Below are 21,168 nucleotides of genomic sequence, written 5' to 3'. Positions count from 1 at the left end.
ACAGAGCATGAACGGGGGAAGGGCAGAGAGAGAGGGAGACACAGAATCGGAAACAGGCTCCAGGCTCCGAGCTATCAGCCCAGAGCCTGACGCGGGGCTCGAACTCACGGACCGTGAGATCGTGACCTGGCTGAAGTCGGACGCTTAACCGACTGCGCCACCCAGGCGCCCCAACTTTTTTTTTTTTTTTTAATCTTTAAGTGACATCCCGACCCCATCAACCTTTTCTATTATTTTTTTTTATCCTTTTCACAATATAAATGTTGCTTCCCTGGACTTTTGGGATTTGTTTGCAGGAGAGAAAGAGTTTATTAGTGAGGAAAAAATAAATAATTTAAGTAAAAATTCAGGTAAATTGATTATTATAAGAAAAAGTGAAGATTATCAGATTTTTATTCTACTACAGTACATAGTTTGACCACAAACTTTTTTTTAAAGTTTATTTGTTTTCAAAGAGAGAGAAAGAGGGAGTGCATGGAGGAGGGGCAGAAAGAGAGACAATTCCAGCCATGCTCTACATTGTCAGTCTGGAACCAGACACAGGGCTCAAACTCGTGAACTGAGCCGATCTCATGACCTGAGCTGAAACCGAGAGCCAGATGCTTAACCGACTGAGCCACCCAGGCTCCCCTTGACCACAGACTTTTAAAGTAACTGTATGGACTTATGTTTTTGCTAAATAAACTACTATTTATTTATTAAAAAAATTTTTTTTAATGTTTATTTATTTTTGAGAGACAGAGCATGAGCGGGAGAGGGGCAGAGAGAGAGAGGGAGACCCAGAATCCAAAGCAGGCTCCAGTCTCTGAGCTGTCAGCCCAGAGCCCAAAGCGGGGCTTGAACTCAGGAGTGGTGAGATCATGACCTGAGCCGAAGTCAGATGCTCAACCAACTGAGCCACCCAGGCGCCCCTAAATAAACTAGTTTTGAATTGTATCCCCCAAGTTCACCATACATGAATACTAAAATTCATTCAGTCCTTCATTTCATAAATATTTAGAGTACATGTAATACAAATCATATTTAATATTGATGGAAACTTTATACCAGCTGTATAAACCACAGCAACCTGTTATCTTTCCCCTTTATAATCTTAGAATACAATCCAAGAGAGTTGTTGAACAACATTCTGAATGCACTAATGTCACTGAACTATATATTTTTAAATGATTAAGATTATGTTACCTGAATTTCACCTAAATTTTATTATTTATTATTGTTTTTTTAATTTATTTTTGAGAAAGAGAGCACTAGTGGGGGAGGGACAGAGAGAGAAGGAGACACAGAACCTGAAGAAGGCTCCAGGCTCTGAGCTGTCAGCACACAGGCTGACACAGGGCTCGAACTCGTGAACCACGAGATCATAACCTGAGCCGAAGTCGGATGCTCAACCGACTGAGCCACCCAGGCGCCCCACACCTAAATTAAAAAAAAAAAAAAAAAAGAGTGCATTCTAAACTTATCTGGACCCAAATAGTTCTGCACAGTCTGGTCCCTGATGCCTGTGCAGCCACGTCTTGTACTTTCTAGACTCTAGCCCTTTCCATGCCCCAGGAAGGAATATGGTCTAGCCTATTCCGTATTGTCCTGCAAGCTTGTTAAGCTCTTCACCTCCCACACCCAGGACTTTTGTCCTTGCTTTTCTCTGAGCCTGGAATGGTCTCCTCAGAATCTTAGCATGGCCTGCTTATCATCTTTCTGTCCCATTTCAAACATCTTGCATGAGCTCACCAAAGGCTTCCCTAATCATATCTTACCCAAAAGTAGTCATTTCTTTTCACTTATATGTTATCTTTGCAACATGAGATGCTCTTATATATTTGTTTACTGCTGCTTTTTCCTGTGCCTCCTCACTCAGAGATGATGGGAAAGAACATTGTTTTTTTCACCCACAATATCCCAGTGCCTGGCACATAATGGATACCTTATAAATATTTGTTGAATGAATAAATTAGTATGTTTACATTTGAATACTCATGCCAATTGATGACATATGACTTACCTTATGTAAAAGAAATATGATAGGCATATATTTTAATTTATAAATGTATCTCCATGATTCAGAGTTATTATTAATGCTTCTCAACACTTTAACTGTTTCATTTCCATGTGTTCTTCTATTAGCTAAATATTACCTATCAGTAGTTTTGGATGTTTCTTTTTATTTGGAGTCTGTAGGGGTCTTTCTTCTTAACTATGCACTTTCCATTTATCATTGCATACTTTCTCAGCATAAAGATACCTGCTGGAAAGAATCTCCTTCAGTTACTAAAAATAGCCAAAATCTTTACCAGTAATCGTGAAATAATAATACAAGGAGAGGGAATTAATCTTCTTTATTTCATGTGTCTGAAAACATGTACCATGAACCCTTATGGTATATTTATACCTGTATTATCAGTAATAATAATAATAAATATTATTGTGGTTGCAGGTACAGATCCAAGTGAGAAATAGCAAAGCTTCTTTCGACAAATTAAAGATGGATGTTTGTCAGAAAGTGGATTTACTTGGAGCTAGTCGCTGCAATATGTTATCTCATTCACTCACTACCTACCAGGTACCCACCTCCATGGTCAGCATGTCCTTGCAGTAAACGATGAGTGGTGAGGTTCCTTTTTAAAAGTTGTCTAACGGATATAAAAAAATGCATAATTAATCAAATTCCTTTGACTTTGAAAATTGACCTACTGAGGTTATGACAGAGAATCATAGAATTCTAAATTGAAAAAGACCTTAGGGATTGCCTACTCCTGTATCTTCACATTATTCCCCTTGGGGTCCTAGGAGAGATTTAGGGGCCATCTAGGTTTGAGTGGAAGTGTTGAGGCAGGGTTCACAGCCCATTAGCCCTGGTTCCCCAGAGCTACTCCATTTTGAACTTCTACATACAGTTTCATTTGAAGCAAAGATGCTGGGGCCCAAAAGTGTAAAACTTTCCTGTCATAGCTGAGGAAAGTGAAACCCTATGAGAATTAAAGTAAACGGCAATGTTGGCCTTGAAAACCTGTGTTCTCATGCTAGGCCGTGCGTTCTTTTCATTCTGCACTTTCATATTAGCAGTCTCTCACTTGTGCTTCTGTTACCCCAGATCACACATAAATGGCACACAGTGAATAAGTCAGATGTTAATTAGTAGCAGGTACTGATATTAACTTGTATTTTTAAATGGCAAAATAGAATGAACTGTATTTACTTAAGAATAATAAACTAAAGGGAATGGACATTCACTGCTGCTTGTAGGAAATCTTCCTGATTCAGTGCAGTACTGTGGATGGAATTCAGTAGTAAAGAAAGGATGCACTTGAAAATAAAAGTATCTGGCAATCCATGTAGCATATGCCTGAAAAGCAACAGCTGTAAGTTCAGTTCTCCTTTATTCTCTCTGCTCAGCCCTCTCACTTTGAATAGGAACTCTGAAGCAGCAAGGAAAATGTCCAGTTACTTGAATTAGCTGAAGAACACTTTTTTTTTTTTTCGGTGAGTCTCTTGAGCCCTCAATGAAAGACTAGTTTAGTGGTGCATATTATTTTTCTCCAATTAATAAAGGCTTATATGTGCTTACCAACACAAAGATTTATACATATACCCTTAATACAGATACGGTCTTTTGTGCTTTTAACATTTCTCTTTTGGACTCTTCCAAAGGTGTTCTAATCCACTAGTGTTACTCTCCAGCTGATTCCAGTGTACTTTTCAGTGCTGTCTACAGATAGGTGTGTGTGTGTGTGTGTGTGTGTGTGTGTGTGTGTGTGTGTATGCCGATACAGTTGCAAGTTCTTGTGCAGAATTACTATTTATATTGCTTTCTTGTTCCTGAAACTTGGAAGTTGATTTTACTTCCTACTGCTTGTTATTCAGCAACCATTCATCTACTACACTAGTGAGGAAAAATAGCAGTGAAAAAAATCGTAACTGTAGTGACAACCTTTCTTTTTCTGCAGAGGACGCTGCTTGGATTCTGGGAGAAAACAGCTCAATTGATGTCCCAGATCCATGGGGCCAGTACTGGCTTTCATCTATATGATTTTGTAGCTCTCAAGGTACATTTGTTTCCAAGTTCCTTTGTTAGATATATTATACTTCATTTAGATAACACTGAAACTATTTTGTGCCAAGCCTAATTTTGAATTTACAAAACATGGGAAACATTTTTCTACACTCCTTCAGCCAGTTATTTTTCTGCACTTCCCTGGTTCCAAGTGCTACCAGAAATACTAAACAAATACATGAGAATATTGCTTGTGGGCTCAAGATATTGGGGTGGGGAGAAAAAGAGGGAGCAAGAGAAAAGAAAATCAAAGTGTAAACGAGATAAGAAAAAGCCAAGGAAAAGAAAAACTTAAGAGGAACAAGTGATGGAAAATGGTTGTTGGTTTTCAAAAACAACCAGAGTACCTACCCAACAATTTTAGAAGTTAAAGAAAAATTTCCTTGCTTTACTTTTACACTCATGTCATAGATGTGATTCATGATGCAAAAATAATGGGTGACTGCAGCTGAAGAGACTACTGTATTATATTAGATCAGCTCTTTCTGTAATACCTACATGTAAAAGGTACTCTTGGGCTTTGATTATAATGCTTTTAACATTTGTATATCTTTCTGTCAACCTTTGCATATGACTTATCCAGCAGAGTCACACTATGGTAATCATTTCTTTAATTCTGGTAGGTTGGGTTTCAGTGCCTTTGACCTTATCATTCTGTCTTGTTTTCAATAGAGCTTGAAAATGTTATTGTTGAGATTGCTCAAGCTAGATGTAGTATCTATGATGGATTGATCTCTTGCAGCTGTATATTCCTGGGGCTTGGTATAGATATTTAAGTCATGTTCTGACATAGCATTTTCCAGTCTAATAGATACCCTTGAATTAGTCGTTATGTTTTTGTTGTGTGTGTTTTTTTTTTTCTTTACTTTTTCTATATTAATGCTTCACTGGATAGCACACTATGTTTTTAGGCAAATTTAACATGTAATTCCTGTTCAGATGAAGTTGAAAATCTTCAGCTGTATTTAGAGGATTGCAGTAGAAGTTAGTAACACAGTGTAAATCTTCTTTGGCATACCACAAACTTGTGAAGCTTGTTGCTAGCCCATGTTATAGTCTGTGTAATTGTCATTGGTAGCCAGGATAAATGGGCACCCAGGGCCCAGGTCAAATTGCATTATCATACATTTCCCATATCTCTCACTCTCTACTTCAGAACTATCCCTGTTTTATGTTGTTCTTTAGAATTTTTATTCTCATCTCATTTGCACAAAGAGAGAAACAGATTCTGTCTACTTAACATTGAATTTCTTATCCTTAGCAACTACAAGACACTCCAAGCAAGCTTACTGAAGACCACAAAGAAGAACAAATAGACAACAGTTCTCTCACTGAAAACCTCAATAAGTAAGCAGGCAGAAGTATGGGGTTATGGAAGTCCTAGATACTGTTATATTATATATTTGGAAAGAGTTATTTCTTTTCCAATTTAGTGAATATTTTCTATGTCATTTTTCCAGTTAATATTTTTAAAGTTTTTTTTTTTTATAAGTAAGCTCTGCACCCAATGTGGGGCTTGACCTCATGACCCTGATATCAAGAATTGGGTGCTTTACCCACTAAGCCTGCCAGGCACCCCATTTTCCAATTAATATTAAACATTTGTTTTAAAGCCTTATCTACCCCCTCCCCATTTTTAACATGGTAGGCAAAGTTGATGATAGGAGTACAGAACAGATTAGGGTGATAACTCCAAATTCTGTATTTGGGGAGACTGAGCTTTTTATTAAGAACCTCTGCCTAGTGAAACCCAGAAGGGGCAACTTGAAACAGACAGGTACCAGCAGCTATGAAACAGAAGCTATTGAAAATCTGTCTCCAAAGCAACACAAATGGGACTGGGTCTGGTTACCTGGAAATGGGGGCTCTTGCTGTGCACATCCATCATTTTGCCTATTTCCCTTTTATTACATCTTACCTTTGTTTACTTCTCATTTTAAGTAGATTGCACTGAGTATAATAACAAACCCAGAAATAAGACCAGAACAGTGACAAACCGTATATTGTTGAGTGGAAGGTGATCCAGAATATAAGCATTTCCTTCTTTTCTTTATGGGGAAATCCAAACAAATTTTTTTGCCTAATTTGAATATATAAACAATTTAGGATGTAGATTAAATAAATATCAAATGTATAGTTATAGATTAAACTTATTACTTATACACTGATATTTAAAATCATGTTACATTAAATATATTAATTTAGTAAACTTTTTCCATTATCACATTTCATGAAAGTTTTATTCACAATCCTCTCATGCATATTCACCATTCTGAAAGCTTCCTTTTGAGTTAACAGATTCCAAAGCTTTTTACCTTATCTTCTATCCAAGTTATTTAAAGAATCATGCACATATACGGTCATTGGAAATTTTGTTCCAAGTCATTAGTATATATTTGGTCTGTTTGTGTGTTTTTTTGCAAATAAATACCATATAGGTTTCCCTTGCTATCTGAGAGTGTTCCAATGAAACTTTTCATAAGCCAATACAGTGTGAGACAAAGAAGCAATTACCATTAATTTTTGTGGAAAATATTTTGAGTATTCTTAGATCCAAAAAATAACCTTTCTTAGGCTTATCTGACACCCTAGGGCACATCTTGCTAAGGTATACCCAAAATAAATGGAGATGAAGCACAGATGCACACACAGTTTGTAGTGGCTTAATACTGAGATGCTGAGTGTAGTTCCCAGGGAAGGAGCTTGGTGGTGCTACTGTTGCTGCTCAGGGTGCACACTGCCTCTGTGAGGGCTCCCTGCAGAATAAACACTTAATGCTATTTTTGCTTTTTGCCTTTTTTGTAAAAGTGAAAATCCTCTTCGAACTTCTTTCAGTTAGCAAAGACAGGTGCTAACGTAGGTCTTCCAAAGAAGCATAACTCAAACCTCTAAAAAGCAGGGGATACCTGTAATGATTTTTAAGGATCTTTAAGGATTTATTAAAAACAACCTTCAATACTAGAATTGTGAGGTTACACCCCAGGAATAATGCCTAAATCTATGTTCAATTTCTTTGTCTAATTTTTTATAATCATCCCAGATGGATGATATAAATATCCAAAATTAGTATTTACCGAGAACATTTTAGGCAAATGTATCTTCTTTTGCAAACATCACTTTCCTGTTCCAAAATAGAGTACTACATTTTTTCTGCAGTTCTTCATTCCCTCTATTTAGGTTTCAAGTATTCTTGAGCAAACCCTTCAGTACTTGAAAACTAAACCTTATACTCAGTGACTTCGGTGATAGATGTTCTTTATGATGTATTAACTTAGCACAGTGCCTGTAATACTGAACATGGTGCCTGGTGCTTCATCAGCACTCAGTATATGTTGTTAAAAGAATAATGGATGGAGGTTTGTTTTCATGGTCTATGTAGATCTAGAGAAGAAGTGACATTTGCCTCAGATTTTAGGAGATCTATCTACTGGACAACTATTTTATATGTCATCTCAGTTAAAAACATTTTTTTAACTATATAAAACTGTAGAATATGCCAAGTGTGTTTTAACCAAATTCTTTGCATTTTTTGGTTTTTACTTTAGGTTAGTTTTGTCAGATGAGGAAGTGAGCTTGGGAAGTAAACCAGGTAAGATGGTAAATTCATTAAAATATGAAATGACCACATTTTAAATGTCAAAACAGTTTGTCACAACCTTTTAAAACAGATTGTATTAATATCCATTCAATTAGAAAACATGTTAAATCATTTTATAAGTCTCTTCTGTACACTTTTGAGTTAGCTTCTTTTCCTCAGCTTTATTGAGTTATAATTGATGTATACCACGGTGTAAGTTTAAGGTGTATAGTGTGATTTGATAGATGGATGTATTTGAAATGATTATCACAATAAAATTAAAACATCCATCACCTCACATAATTACTATATATCTTGTGGAGGCAAGAACATACAACATTTATTCTCTTAGCAACTGTCAAGTATATTGTTAACTATAGTCCCCATGCTGTATTTTATTTATTTATTTATTTTTTAATTTTTTTTTTCAACGTTTTTATTTATTTTTGGGACAGAGAGAGACAGAGCATGAACGGGGGAGGGGCAGAGAGAGAGGGAGACACAGAATCGGAAACAGGCTCCAGGCTCCGAGCCATCAGCCCAGAGCCTGACGCGGGGCTCGAACTCACGGACCGCGAGATCGTGACCTGGCTGAAGTCGGATGCTTAACCGACTGCGCCACCCAGGCGCCCCAACCCATGCTGTATTTTAGATCCCCAGAACTTAATTTTATAGCTGGAAGTTTGTACCCTTTGACCAAATTTCCCCATTTTCTCCACCTCCTAGACCTTAGTAACCACCAGTCTGCTCTATTTCCGAGTTTGACTTTTTAAGATCTCACATTTAAGTGAGATCATACAGTATTTGTCTTTCTCTAACTTACTTCACTTAGCTTAATGCCCTCCAGGTTCATCCATGTTATTGCAAATGGTAAGATTTGCTTATATTTTAAGACTAAATAACATTCAATTATATTCTATTGTGTATGTACATATATAACATTTTCTTTATCCATTTATCTGTGATGGCCACTTAGGTTGTTTCCATGTCTTGGCTGTTGTAAATAATACTGCATTGAACATGGGGGTGCAGATACCTCTTCAAGATAGTAATTTCATTTCCTTTGTATATATAGCCAGATGTGGAATTGCTGGAACATATAGTATTTCTGTTTTTAACTTTCTGAGAAACTTCCATACTGCTTTTTGTAGTGGCTACACCAATTTACATTCCCACCAACAGTACACATCCTTTTTTCCACATCCTGTCCAACACTTGTTACCTCTTGTCTTTTTGATGACTGCCATTCTAAAAAGTGTGAGGTGATATTTCAATGTGGTTTGATTTGTATTTGCCTGATGAGTGAATAGTGTTGTTGAGCACCTTTTCATGTATGGTTGGCCATGTATATGTCTTCTTTGGTTGTAAAAATGTGTATCTAGGTTCTTTGCCCATTTTTTAAACAGACTGTTACTGTTTGTTTATTTTTGCTATTGAGTTTGAATTCCTTACATGTTTTGGATAGGAGCCCCTTATCAGATACATGGTTTGCAAATATTTTACTCATTCTGTAGGCAAATGTGATTGGGTTTTTGAATGTTGATTGTTTTGTTATGGTTATTTTTTGTGTTTTTGCTGTGCAGAAGATTTTTAGTTTGATATCATCTTTATTTTTGCTTTTGTTTCTTGTGCTTTTGGTGTCGCTTGCAAAAAATCATTGCCAGCACTAATGTCACAATGGTTTTCCCTAGTTTTTTTTTTTTATATTTTTTTAATTGAAAGATAGTTGACATACATTAGTTTCAAGTACACAACACAGTGATTTGACAATTATGTCCATTACAAAATGTTCACCATATTAAGTGTAGTCACCTTCTGTCATCATACAAAGTTATTATAATATTATCTACTGTATACCCTGTGCTGTACTTTCCATCCTTGTGACTTAGCTGTTTTATCACTAGAAGTGTGTACCTCTTAATCCCTGCTATCTATGTTGCCTATGCCTCCACCTCACTCTGCTCTGGCAGCCACTTGTTCTCTGTATTTATGTGTCTCTTTTTATTGTTGTTTGTTTTGTTTTGCTTTTTTTTTTTTTTAGATTGCACATATAAGGGAAATCGTATGGTATTTATCTTTCTCTGTCTGACTTGTTTCACTTAGAATAATACCTTCTAGGCCCATGTATTGTCATGAATGGCAAGATTTCATTCTTTTTTATGGCTGGGAAATATTCCATTCTGTATGCTTACGTGAAATAATATCCTATTTTAAGCTGATAAGAACTTCAATACCATATAGAAATTCTATGCATTTCTCTCCCTCACCTTTTAGGTTACTAATATTATAATTTCCATCTTTTTCATTGTGTATCTAATAACAAATTATTATAGTTATAGTTATTTTTAAGGTTTATTTTTGACTTTTAAACTAGAGTTGAAAGGGGCACCTGGGTGGCTGGTCGGTTAAGTGTCTGACTTCCGCTCAGGTCATGATCTCTTAGTCTGTGAGTTCGAACCCCATGTCGGCTCTGTGCTGACAGCTCAGAGCCTGGAGCCTGCTTTGGATTCTGTCTCCCTCTCTCTGCCCCTCCCCTACTCACACTTGTGCGTGCACACGTGCTCTCCCTTCTCTCAAAAATAAATAGACATTAAAAAAAAAAAAAAAACTAGAGTTGAAACTGATTTATGCACCAGTATTCCAATATTATAGAATGTGACTTTGATTATATATTTACCCTTTCCAACAAGTTGTATACGTTCATGCAGTTTTACGGGGTTTATTTAACATCCTCTCATTTCAGTTTGTAGACTATCCTTAGCCTTCCTTGTAAGGGAGGTCTAGTGGTGATGAACTTTCTCAGCTTCCATTTCTTTGGGAAGGGCTTTATCTCTCTTTCATTTCTGAAAGAGAGCTTTGCTGGGTATAGTGTGCTTTGCTGAGTTTTTCCTTTCAGTATTTTGAATATATCCTACCACTCTCTCCTGACCTACAAAGTTTTCCCTCAAAATCTGCTTACAGTCTTATAGGGGCTCCCTCATATGTGACAAGTCACTTATCTCTTGCTACTTTCAAAATTCTATCTTTGACTTTTGACCACATAATTATAATGGTTTGTTGTCTCTGACTAGGTGAAGCTGCTGTTCATGCTGAGGTGGGGGTCGCCCACTGGCTCTATTGTGTGTTTAAGCGGTGCTGTTGGCTGGTAGGGCTGTGCTCTGAGGTCAGGCAGGGTCACTAAGCAGGGTTTCACAGTCATCTCTGGTCAGGCAAGGTTACTGGGTATGCTCCTTGGCCAAATGGTGCCACTGCCCAGTCTCTTCATTCAGGCAGGGTTGCAGGCAGGGCTTCATGGTCTGATGTGGCCTCAGCCTGTGCTTTGTGATTAGGCAGGACTGCAGAGGCTCAGTTCTAAATAAGGCAGAATGGTGGCTGTGCTCTGCTGTTGGGCAAGATTGCTAGCCATGCTTCCTAGCTGGGCGGGCCTCATGCTGTACTCCACTGGGCAGGGCTTGAGGCTCTACTTCACAGAGGGTATGGTCACTGACTGGTCTTCCTGCCTGGGTGAGACTGCAGGCTGTACTCAACAATTGGGCATAGCCATCAGCTGGGCTTCAGTGCCAGGCAGAGCTATAGACTGGAGTTTGCTGCTAAGCAGTGCTGTAAGCTGGGCCGTGATGTTCCCCAGGGTTACCATTAGAGCTTGCTAGTGAGGTAGGCTGCAGGTTATGCTTCCAGCTTGGGGGGTGCTGCTGACTTGCTTCTCTGGGTGGGTGGGTGATAGGATATGCCCTGCAACTTCCCAGGGTCTCATTGCAGGCTTCCTGGTCATGTGGGACTGGAGGCTATGCTCAGCAGTGAGTTAGCTTTCTAGGAGTACCTAATCAGAGGGTCTACTTGTTTTCTTAAGGGAATTTTTATTTCCTCTAAGATAAGGACTTCTAATGTAGACATTTATTTCATAGTTGTATAATTAAGTTTCAAGCTCTTCCTCACATTTAAATTCATATTCTTTCTTTTTTTTATAAATACATGTTATATATACAATCATATATATTCAATCAGTGTGGCTTTGGAGCCAGAAAAATCAGGGTTTGAGTGTCGGCTTTTTAAAACAGGTCATTTATACCTCATTTTTCTCATCTGAAACAGGAGTCATATACTCCTACCTTACAGAGACATTAGGGCTAGAGATAATATTTATAAACTACATAGCACAGGATAGGTGACAGTAAATATGAGAGGCACTTTTTTTTTTATATAAAGTAGGCTACATGTCCAGCACAGAGCCCAATGCAGGGCTTGAACTCATGACCCCAAGATCAAGACCTGAGCTGAGACCAAGAGTTTGACACTTAACTGACTGAGCCACCCAGGTGCTCCATGTGAGAGGCATTTTTAAGTGTACACATAAATACAGATCGTACTGAAAAACAATTTAAGAAGCCATAATAATTATGGAATTATATATTTAACATAGCTTCAAATGTATGTTCCAAAGGTTAGCTACTTCTGTATACATAATCCAGTACCCAGGTAGAGAACATTTTTTTTAAAGTTCCAAATGAAATATAATGGATATTGGTGTCGTTTTAACATTCATTTGTAGCATTATTTAATCTTTTAAAACCTGCTGTATCAGTAGTTATATCACTTTTTAATTCCAAATGTTTATTTGTTCCTTTTCTTTTTTTCTTAATTAATTTTGCTAAAGGTTTATTTATTCTTTCAACAAATCAACTTTTGGTTTTGTTAATCCTGTCTATTGAATCTTTCTTTCTGTTTCATTAATTTTAGTTCTTTATTATTTTCTTTTATTATTTTTTTTGTGTTTTAAGGCTAAAATTTCCCTTTTTCTGTATCCCACAAGTTTTTTTTTTAAAAAAAACCTTATGAGGTATATTTTATATATCATAAAACTCATTCAGTTGTACACTTCGGTAATTTTTAGTTACTACTGAGTGTTTTAACCATCTCTATAAGTCAGTTTTAGAACCTTTTCATCCTCTCATTAATAAGATCCCTCACATTCATTTGCTGTAATACCCATTCTCATTCCTAGTCAACAACTAATCTACTTTCTCTCTGTATAAATTTGCCTTTTGTGGACATTTCATATTACTAGAATCATGTAATATGTATTTGACTTTCTTCACTTCATGTAACACTCTTGAAGTTCATCACTGACATAATTTGTGCTGGTATTTCCTTTTTATTGCTTAATCTATCGTATGGATGTCCATAAACTTTGATATATGGTATTTTCATTATCATTTGATTTAAATTGTTTTAAACTTTTCCTGATACCTTCTGTGATCTATGGCCATGAGTGATTTTAAGCTGTGTTTCTGAAATTGCCAAATTAAGGAGATATTGAAATTATTTTTTTTGTCATTGATTTAAAAAAAACAAAACTTTTATGTTTATTTTTAAGAGAGAGAGAGAGTGAGCACAAGCAGGGAAGGGGCAGAAAGAGGGAGACACAGAATCCGAAGCAGGCTCCAGGCTGTGAGCTATCCACACAGAGCCTAACATGGGGCTTGAACCCATGAACTGCGAGATCACGACCTAAGCCAAAGTTGGTCCCTTAACCGACTGTACCACCCAGGCACCCCGTCATTGATTTTTAACTTAATTTCATTATGGTCAGAGAATGTATCTTTGTGATACTGATTCTTTGAATTATTGGGATGCTCTCTATAGCCTAAAAAGTAGCCAGATGTTCTAATTATCCCATGTGGTTGAGAAGAATATGTGTTCTCTAACTGTTGAATGCAGAAGCCTGTGTGTCTATTACATCAAGCTTATTATTTGTGCTGCTCTAAGTCTTTTATATCTTTACTAATTTTTAATTTATTTGATGTATCAATAATTGGGAAATGTGTTTTGAAATCCCTGCTATTGAAGTGGATTTTCATTCTCTCTATAGTTTTTCATTTTTTATATTTTGAGGATTTTGAAGTAATGGTTGAATATAAATTTCGAATTCTTATATCTGTTCAGTGAATTAATCTGTTATCATTATAATGACCCTTTCTGTCCTAATAAGACTTCTTGGCTTAAAGTTTCCTCTGTAAGACATTAGCTTAGCTTAACTAGTTTATATTTTTGTTAGTATTTGTTTTCTTCTATATATTTTGCTAAATAACCCTGAGTTCCTTACACCTTTCTTTTGATTTTGTTTTTCTTTTGATTACTTTGGTTGATTTAATTTTTTCTATTTTCTTTTGAGTTTTCCAAACTGAGCATCAAATTTTATAAGAGTGTAGTACAGATATTACTACCTTGTCCTTAGATGTATTCCACCCTCTAAGCTCACTATACATCAGCAACACTATTCATGTTGTGTATAGGAGACATTTACATTTCATTTATCTTTTTGAAAAATGCCCTTGATAATAGTTGAAGATGTCAAAATCTTGGGCTTTTTGTTTTTGTTTGGTTATTGGTTTTGTTTTTGTTTCTGGTCTCTGTTTTTACTAGGTTGCAAATGAGGTACAGGTGTATTATGTGAGAAACTGGCTCCTGAATTAATAATGGGGCATAATTTGTCTCAATATACACCTCATACTTGGAGATAGTTTTTAAAAAAAAAAAACACAATTTTTTTCTGCCTGAAGAGCTTTGGTTTGTAGGGTCTTTTTTTTTTAACTTGTTTTATTTTTTATTTTTTAAAATTTACATTCAAATTAGTTAGCATATAGTGCAACAATGATTTCAGGAGTAGATTCCTTAGTGCCCCTTACCCATTTAGCCCATCCCCCCTTCCACAACCCCTCCAGTAACCCTCAGTTTGTTCTCTATGAGTCTCTTCTGTTTTGTCCTCCTCCCTGTTTTTATATTATTATTGCTTCTCTTCCCTTATGTTCATTTCTTTTGTCTCTTAAAGTCCTCATGTGAGTGAAGTCATATGATAATTGTCTTTCTCTGACTAATTTTGCTTAGCATAATACCCTCTAGCTCCATCCACGAAGTTGCAAATGGCAAGATTTCATTCTTTTTGATTGCCGAGTAATACTCCATTGTATATATATATATGCCACATCATCTTTATCCATTCATCCACCGATGGACATTTGGGCTCTTTCCATACTCTGGCTATTGTTGATAGTGCTGCTATCAATATGGGGGTGCATGTGTCCCTTCAAAACAGCACACCTGTATCCCTTGGATAAATGCCTAGTAGTGTAATTGCTGGGTCGTAGGGTAGTTCTATTTTTAGTTTTTTGAGGAACTTCCATACTGTTTTCCAGAGTCACTGCACCAGCTTGCATTCCCATTTAATTTTTTTTAATGTTTATTTATTTTTGAGAGAGAAAGAGAGAGCGCAGGCAGAGAGAGGGAGACAGAGAATCCCACGCAGGCTCTGGCTTTTGGCACAGAGCCCAATGTAGGGCTTGAACTCAAGAAACCATGAGATCATTACTGAGCCAAAATCAGGAGTTGAACACTTAACTTATTGAGCCCCTGGTTTTTAACATTCAAAAAACCCCTTAAGAGTATGCTGTCTTTTAGCACATATGTTTGATCTTTTTCTTGGTATGAAATCACTACTACTCTCACTTTGTTATAGGTGAGGAATGTGGAGAAGCTGCTTACAACTGTGCACATAAAGTGAATATCTGTTGTGCAAAGACATGGAAATCAGGCAGAACAAAATATAAAATGGACTTTCAGAGAATGCAGAATTAGACACAGGTCCACCAGGGAGGGAATAAGCTTTTGAATGTGAAAACTTTTTTATTAATTGATATATAAATGATACACTAGTTTCAGATTCACAGCATGATTTGATATTTGTATATATTGTGAAATGATCACCACAATAAGTCTAGTTAACGTATGTCACCAGACATAGTTACAAAAATTTTTTCTTGTGATAAGATATTTTAAGATTTATTCATTCAGCAACTTTCAAATATGCAATACAGTATTATTAACTAGTTGCCATGCTAGACATTACATCCCTATTATTTATTTATTTTTAAATGTTTACTTATTTTGAGAGAGAGAGGGAGAGAGAGAGAGAGAGAGAGAGAGAGCGAGCATGAATGGGGGAAAGGCAGAGAGAGAGGGAGAGAAAGAATCCCAAGCAGGCTCTGTGCTGTCAGTGCAGAGACTGAAGCAGGGCTCAGTCTCACAGTCCATGACATATCCTGAGCCAAAGTCAAGAGTCAGATGTTTAACCTACTGAACCACCCAGGTGACCCCACTTTAGTCACCTATTTTGCTTACCCCCCCCCCATCCCCTGCCTCTGGCAACCTCCAAATCTGGTCTTTGAGCTTGGTTTTAGTTTGCCTTTTTTTTTTTTATAAAATTTTGTAAATGTTCATTTTTGAGAGAAAGAGAGAACGTGAGCAGGGGAGGGGCAGAGAGAGAGGGAGACACAGAATTCAAAGCAGGCCTCAAGCTCTGAGCAGTCAGCACAGAGCCGGATGCGGGGCTTGAACTCACGAACTGTGAGATCGTGACCTGAGCCAAACACTTAACCAACTGAGCCACCCAGGTGCCCCCATTCCTTGTTTTTTAAATTCCACAAATAAGTGAGATCATACAGGAAATGTCTTCTCTGTCATATTTCACTTAGTATAATTCCCTCAAGGTCTATCCATGTTGTTGCAAATGGCAAGATTTCATTCTTTTTTTAAATGGCTGATTAATACTCCATTGTGTATGTATATACATACATACCTGTACGTATATATGTACATATGTACATGTATGTGTGTGTATATATCTATGTATATGTATATAGATATATCTCACATTTTCTTTGCCCATTCATCCATTAATGGACACTTAGGTCGTTTCCATATCTTAGTTATTGTAAATAATGCCAAAATGAACATGGGATGCATGTATCTCTTCAAGATAGTTGTTTATTTGTTTGTTTTCAGATAAATAGCCAGAAGTGGCATTGCTGGATCATATGGTGGTTCTGTTTTTAATATGGAGATACTCATACTGTTTTCCTTATAATGGCTATACCAATTTACATGGAATGTGAAAACTTTTAACTTTCAAGGGAACATAGATATAACAAAGGACCTGAATAGTTACAATTATTACAATTACATTAAAAAATAATTTAATGTAGTCAAATTTATCAGTCTTTTCTTTTATTGGATCTTGATTTTTGTCATATGCAAAACTCAGGTTAGAAAAAATCATTGATGCTGTCTTCTAGTATTTGTGTACTTTTATTTTTTACATTTATTTATTTTGTTAATATTTATTTTGAGAGAAAGAGAGAGCGAGCATGAGTGTGGGGAGGGGCAGAGAGAGATGGAAAGAGAATCCCAAGCAGATTCTGCACTGTCAGCACAGAGCCACGTATGTATAGGTGTATACATACATATACATATAATATGTATATACACATGTTACATACATACACATATACAGTATATATATATATTTATATATATATAAGTTGTATCTATTGTGTTACAGATCTTTCTTAACTTTAGGTGTAGTTACATCCTGATAAACCCATCATAAATTGAAAATACTGTAAGCTGAACACTGAAACTAATATAGCACTGTATGTTAACTATACTGGAATTAAAATAAAAAATAAATTAAAACATTTTTAAAAATCAAAAAATCAAAAATGTATGTTCTCTTCTATACCCAAAAAAATGTAAGTCAAAATACATTTAATACATTGAACATACTGAACATCATAGCTCATCCTGGCCTACCTTAAATGTGCTCAGAACATTTACTTTAGCCTACAGGTGGGCAAAATGATCTAACGCAAAGCCTATTTTATAATAGTGTTGAATATCTCATGTAATTTATTGAATACTGTACTGAAACTGAAAACAGAATGGTTTTATGGGTACAGAAGTTTGTAAGTGTATCAGTTGTTTACCCTGTGATCACATGGCTGACTGGGATTTGTGGCTTGTTGCTGCTGCCCAGAATCGTAAGAGAATATTGTATTGCATATCACTAGCCCGGGGAAAATATTAAATTCAGCATTTGAAGCACAGTTTCTATTGAATGTGTATCTCTTTTGCATCATCATAAAGTCAGAAAATAGTAAGTCAAACCATTGTAAGTAGGGAACCATCTGTGTGTGTGTATGTGCATATATACATATGTACCCACATATATACATGTATACACACATACACACACACACAAATGTAATCTTTATATATGGCTCTTTAAATTTTTACATCTCCCTTTTATATATATTATAAACTGATTTGGCCAATTGAACACTTAAACCAATAATTACAAAATATTACAGTAAATAAGCATGCTAAATTTCTCCTTGTTCAACTTACCTTTTATGTGCTTTTGTTTCAGCAGCCAAAGATCACAAGGAAAAACATTATCAAATAAGAGAATTTGGAGCACCTCAGTTTTCTAACTCTGAAAATGGTTAAGAAATTATAATTTCATCATATAAATGGATAATGTGTTATTTAAAATTCTTTACTTTTAATTTAATACTTAATTCCTCAACATTAAAACCTGTATAGGTCTCTCTATACAGGAATCCAATACCTGTGCTTCTACTTTGTAGCACACTGAAGTGGAACTGAAGTCATTATTTGTTTTGTATGTTTGGGCCCTTGTCCAGATGTATCTGTGAAACTGTGAGGACCATGTCTATCTTATGGTCTAGTGTACCTCCGCTATCCAGCAGTTGTGGACACTCAGTAGAAACTACCTTGAATATCTTCCCCAAGCAGTTATGTTGCAGATATTTTCTCCCGTTTTGTCATTTGTCTTTTGACTTTTCATGTAGTTGTTTCTTGCCTTATAAATTTTTAAAAATAATTTAGTGTAGTCAAATTTATCAGTCTTTTCTTTTATTGGATTTGATTTTTGTCATATGAAGAATCAGGTTAGAAAAATTCATTGATGGTGTCTTCTAGTATTCGTGTACTTTTATTTTTTACATTTATTTATTTTATTAATGTTTATTTATTTTGAGAGAGAGAGGAGAGAGAGAGGGAGCGAGCATGAGTGTGGGGAGGGGCAGACAGAGAGAGAAAGAGAATCCCAAGCAGATTCTGCACTGTCAGCACAGAGCCAGACTCAGGGCTTGATCTCACGAACCTTGAGATCATGACCTGAACCAAAATCAAGAGTCAGACACTTAACCGACTGAGCCACCCAGGTGCCCCCACATTTAGACCTCCAATTCATTTGGAGTTTATTTAGCCATATGGTATTAGCAGTGGATTAAATGTTATCTTTTATAAGTGGCCATCCTTTTATATCATTTTTTTTTAATGCCATCTTTGCCACAGTAATTTGAGATAACTTCCAATCATATACTAGGTTTCTGTTTGTATTTAGGTCTGTTTCTGGACTTTATTTGTATTTTATTGATGTGTGCATGTACCAATGCCATGTGGTTTTAATTATTGAAATTTTCTTTTGTGTTTTTATATCTGGTAGGGCTAGTATCCTTTTAATTATTTTCTTAGCTATTCTTGCATGTTTATTTTTCAATATAAATTAAAAAAAATTTTTAATGTTTATTTTTTGAGAGAGAGAGAGAGACAGAGTGTGAGCAGGGGTGGGGTAGAGAGAGAGGGAGACACAGAATCCGAAGCAGGCTCCAGCCTCTGAGCTGTTAGCACAGAGCCCAACGCGGGGCTTGAACTCACGAGCTGTGAGATCATGACCTGAGCTGAAGTCGGATGCTCAACTGAGCTGAGCATCCAGGTGCCACCCAGGTGCCCCTCAATATAAATTTTATTTTATTTTATTTATTTTTTTTTTAAATTTTTTTTCAACGTTTGTTTTATTTTTGGGACAGAGAGAGACAGAGCATGAACGGGGGAGGGGCAGAGAGAGAGGGAGACACAGAATCGGAAACAGGCTCCAGGCTCCGAGCCATCAGCCCAGAGCCTGACGCGGGGCTTGAACTCCCGGACCGCGAGATCGTGACCTGGCTGAAGCCGGACGCCTAACCGACTGCGCCACCCAGGCGCCCCACAATATAAATTTTATATCATGTTGTCCAGCTGCATAAAACCCATTATTCCTTTTATTGTGATTATATTAAATGTGAAAAACTGACAGCTTGATGGTGCTGAGACATCCTAACCAGAAACAAGGGACATTTTTCCTATTTGTTAAAATTTTCTTGTGTATCTTTTATATACAGGTTTTTTTAAATATAGGTTTTGAACAGTTTTGTTTTTTCTCAGTATTTTATCTTGTTTGCTGTCACTGTAAGTGAGGTTTTCTTTTCCATTACATATACGTGTATGTGTGTGTGTGTGTGTGTGTGTGTATAAATAATCTTTATGCCCAATGTTGGGCTTGAACTTATGACCTTGAGATCAAGAGTCACATGCTCTACTAACTAAGCCAGCCAGGTACCCCTTTCCATTATATTTTTAACTGGTTATTAATTTGTGTATATAAATAAATGCTGTTGATTTTTTTAAACTTCTGATATTTATTTATCTGTCTATTTTTTGAGACTGAGAGCAGAAGCTGGGGAGGGACAGAGGGAGAGAGAGAAAGGGAATCTTACGCAGTCTCCACACTCAGCATGGAGCCCAACATGGGCCTCTCTCTTACAACTGTGAGATCATGATCTGAGTGGAAATCAAAGAGTTAGAGCTTAACAGACTGAGCCACCCAGGTGCCCCAAAATTCTATTGACTTTTTGTATGTTAATATTATATGTTGCTACCTAGAATTTTCTTATAGTTTGAGTTAGTTTTATCATTGATTTTCTAGCGTTTTCCAGGTATACCATCATGTCATCTGCAAATAGATATAATCCTGTTTTTTCTTTACCAGTTCTTGTTACTGTAATTGATTTCTTTTGTTTAATTGCATTGGTTACTACCTCCAGAACCAGTTGAATATTAGTGGGCATTTCCTAATTTTAGTGGAAGTTCCTGTAATGTTTCTGAATTAATTAAGATGTTGGCTTTTGAAATGAGCTATAGATTTTGTGACGTTAAAGAAGTATCCACGGGGTGCCTGGATGGCTCAGTCTGTTAAGCGTCCAACTCTAGATTTCAGCTCAGGTCATGATCTCATGGTTCATGAGATTGGGTCCCATGTTGGGCTCTGCGCTTACAACACAGAGCTTGCTTGGGATTCTGTCTCTCTCTCCTTGTCTCTCTCTCTCTCAAAATTAATAAACTTAGAAAAAAAGAAAGTATCTATACACTCCTAATTTCTTAAGAGTTTTATTAGGAATGGTTGTTGAATTTTTCCAACAGCTTTTTCCATATCTATGCCAGCAGTTATTTGATTTTTTTCTTAAATGTATTAATATGATAAATTATATTAATAGGTTTCCTGATACTACACCATCTTTGCATTCCAGTTATAAGTCCAGCTTTGTCATTGTGCATTAATCTGTTGATATTTTATTTACTAATTCTGCATTGCAGTTGATTTCCCTGTGAAGACATTTAGGCCTGGTGCATTTTTTGTGTTTTCTTCTCAATGGAAATTGTTCTGTTTAACCTTTCTATATGTACTAAAATCAATTTCAGCAAATTATATTTTTCTCAAATTATTTGTTTTGTCTAGATTGTCAGATATTTGTATAGATTTGTATAAAATCTTGATTTTTAACAGCTTTATTGAGGTGTAAGT

General features: G+C 36.3%; 1 protein-coding gene across 6 annotated transcripts in view; it reads left to right on the top strand.

Annotated features, from left to right (window-relative positions):
• The window catches only part of ICA1L (islet cell autoantigen 1 like), a 94,504-nt gene that overhangs the window by 33,538 nt on the left and 39,798 nt on the right, over window positions 1-21,168 (top strand). For 5 of the 6 annotated variants that reach the window (XM_040475891.1, XM_040475894.1, XM_040475890.1 and 2 more), the window contains exons 7-10: window positions 2,435-2,560; window positions 3,945-4,043; window positions 5,313-5,398; window positions 7,597-7,640. In XM_040475891.1, the coding sequence (XP_040331825.1) occupies window positions 2,435-2,560; window positions 3,945-4,043; window positions 5,313-5,398; window positions 7,597-7,640 (355 nt within the window). Of the gene's footprint in view, window positions 1-2,434; window positions 2,561-3,944; window positions 4,044-5,312; window positions 5,399-7,596; window positions 7,641-17,889; window positions 17,965-21,168 lie in introns of all 6 variants that reach the window. The other variant, XM_040475895.1, reaches the window with a different exon arrangement.

Source organism: Herpailurus yagouaroundi, unplaced genomic scaffold, assembly GCF_014898765.1.
Source record: "Herpailurus yagouaroundi ecotype Mexico unplaced genomic scaffold, PumYag 140, whole genome shotgun sequence".
Lineage (NCBI taxonomy): Eukaryota > Metazoa > Chordata > Mammalia > Carnivora > Felidae > Herpailurus > Herpailurus yagouaroundi.
This window is presented reverse-complemented; position numbering and strand designations above follow the sequence as displayed.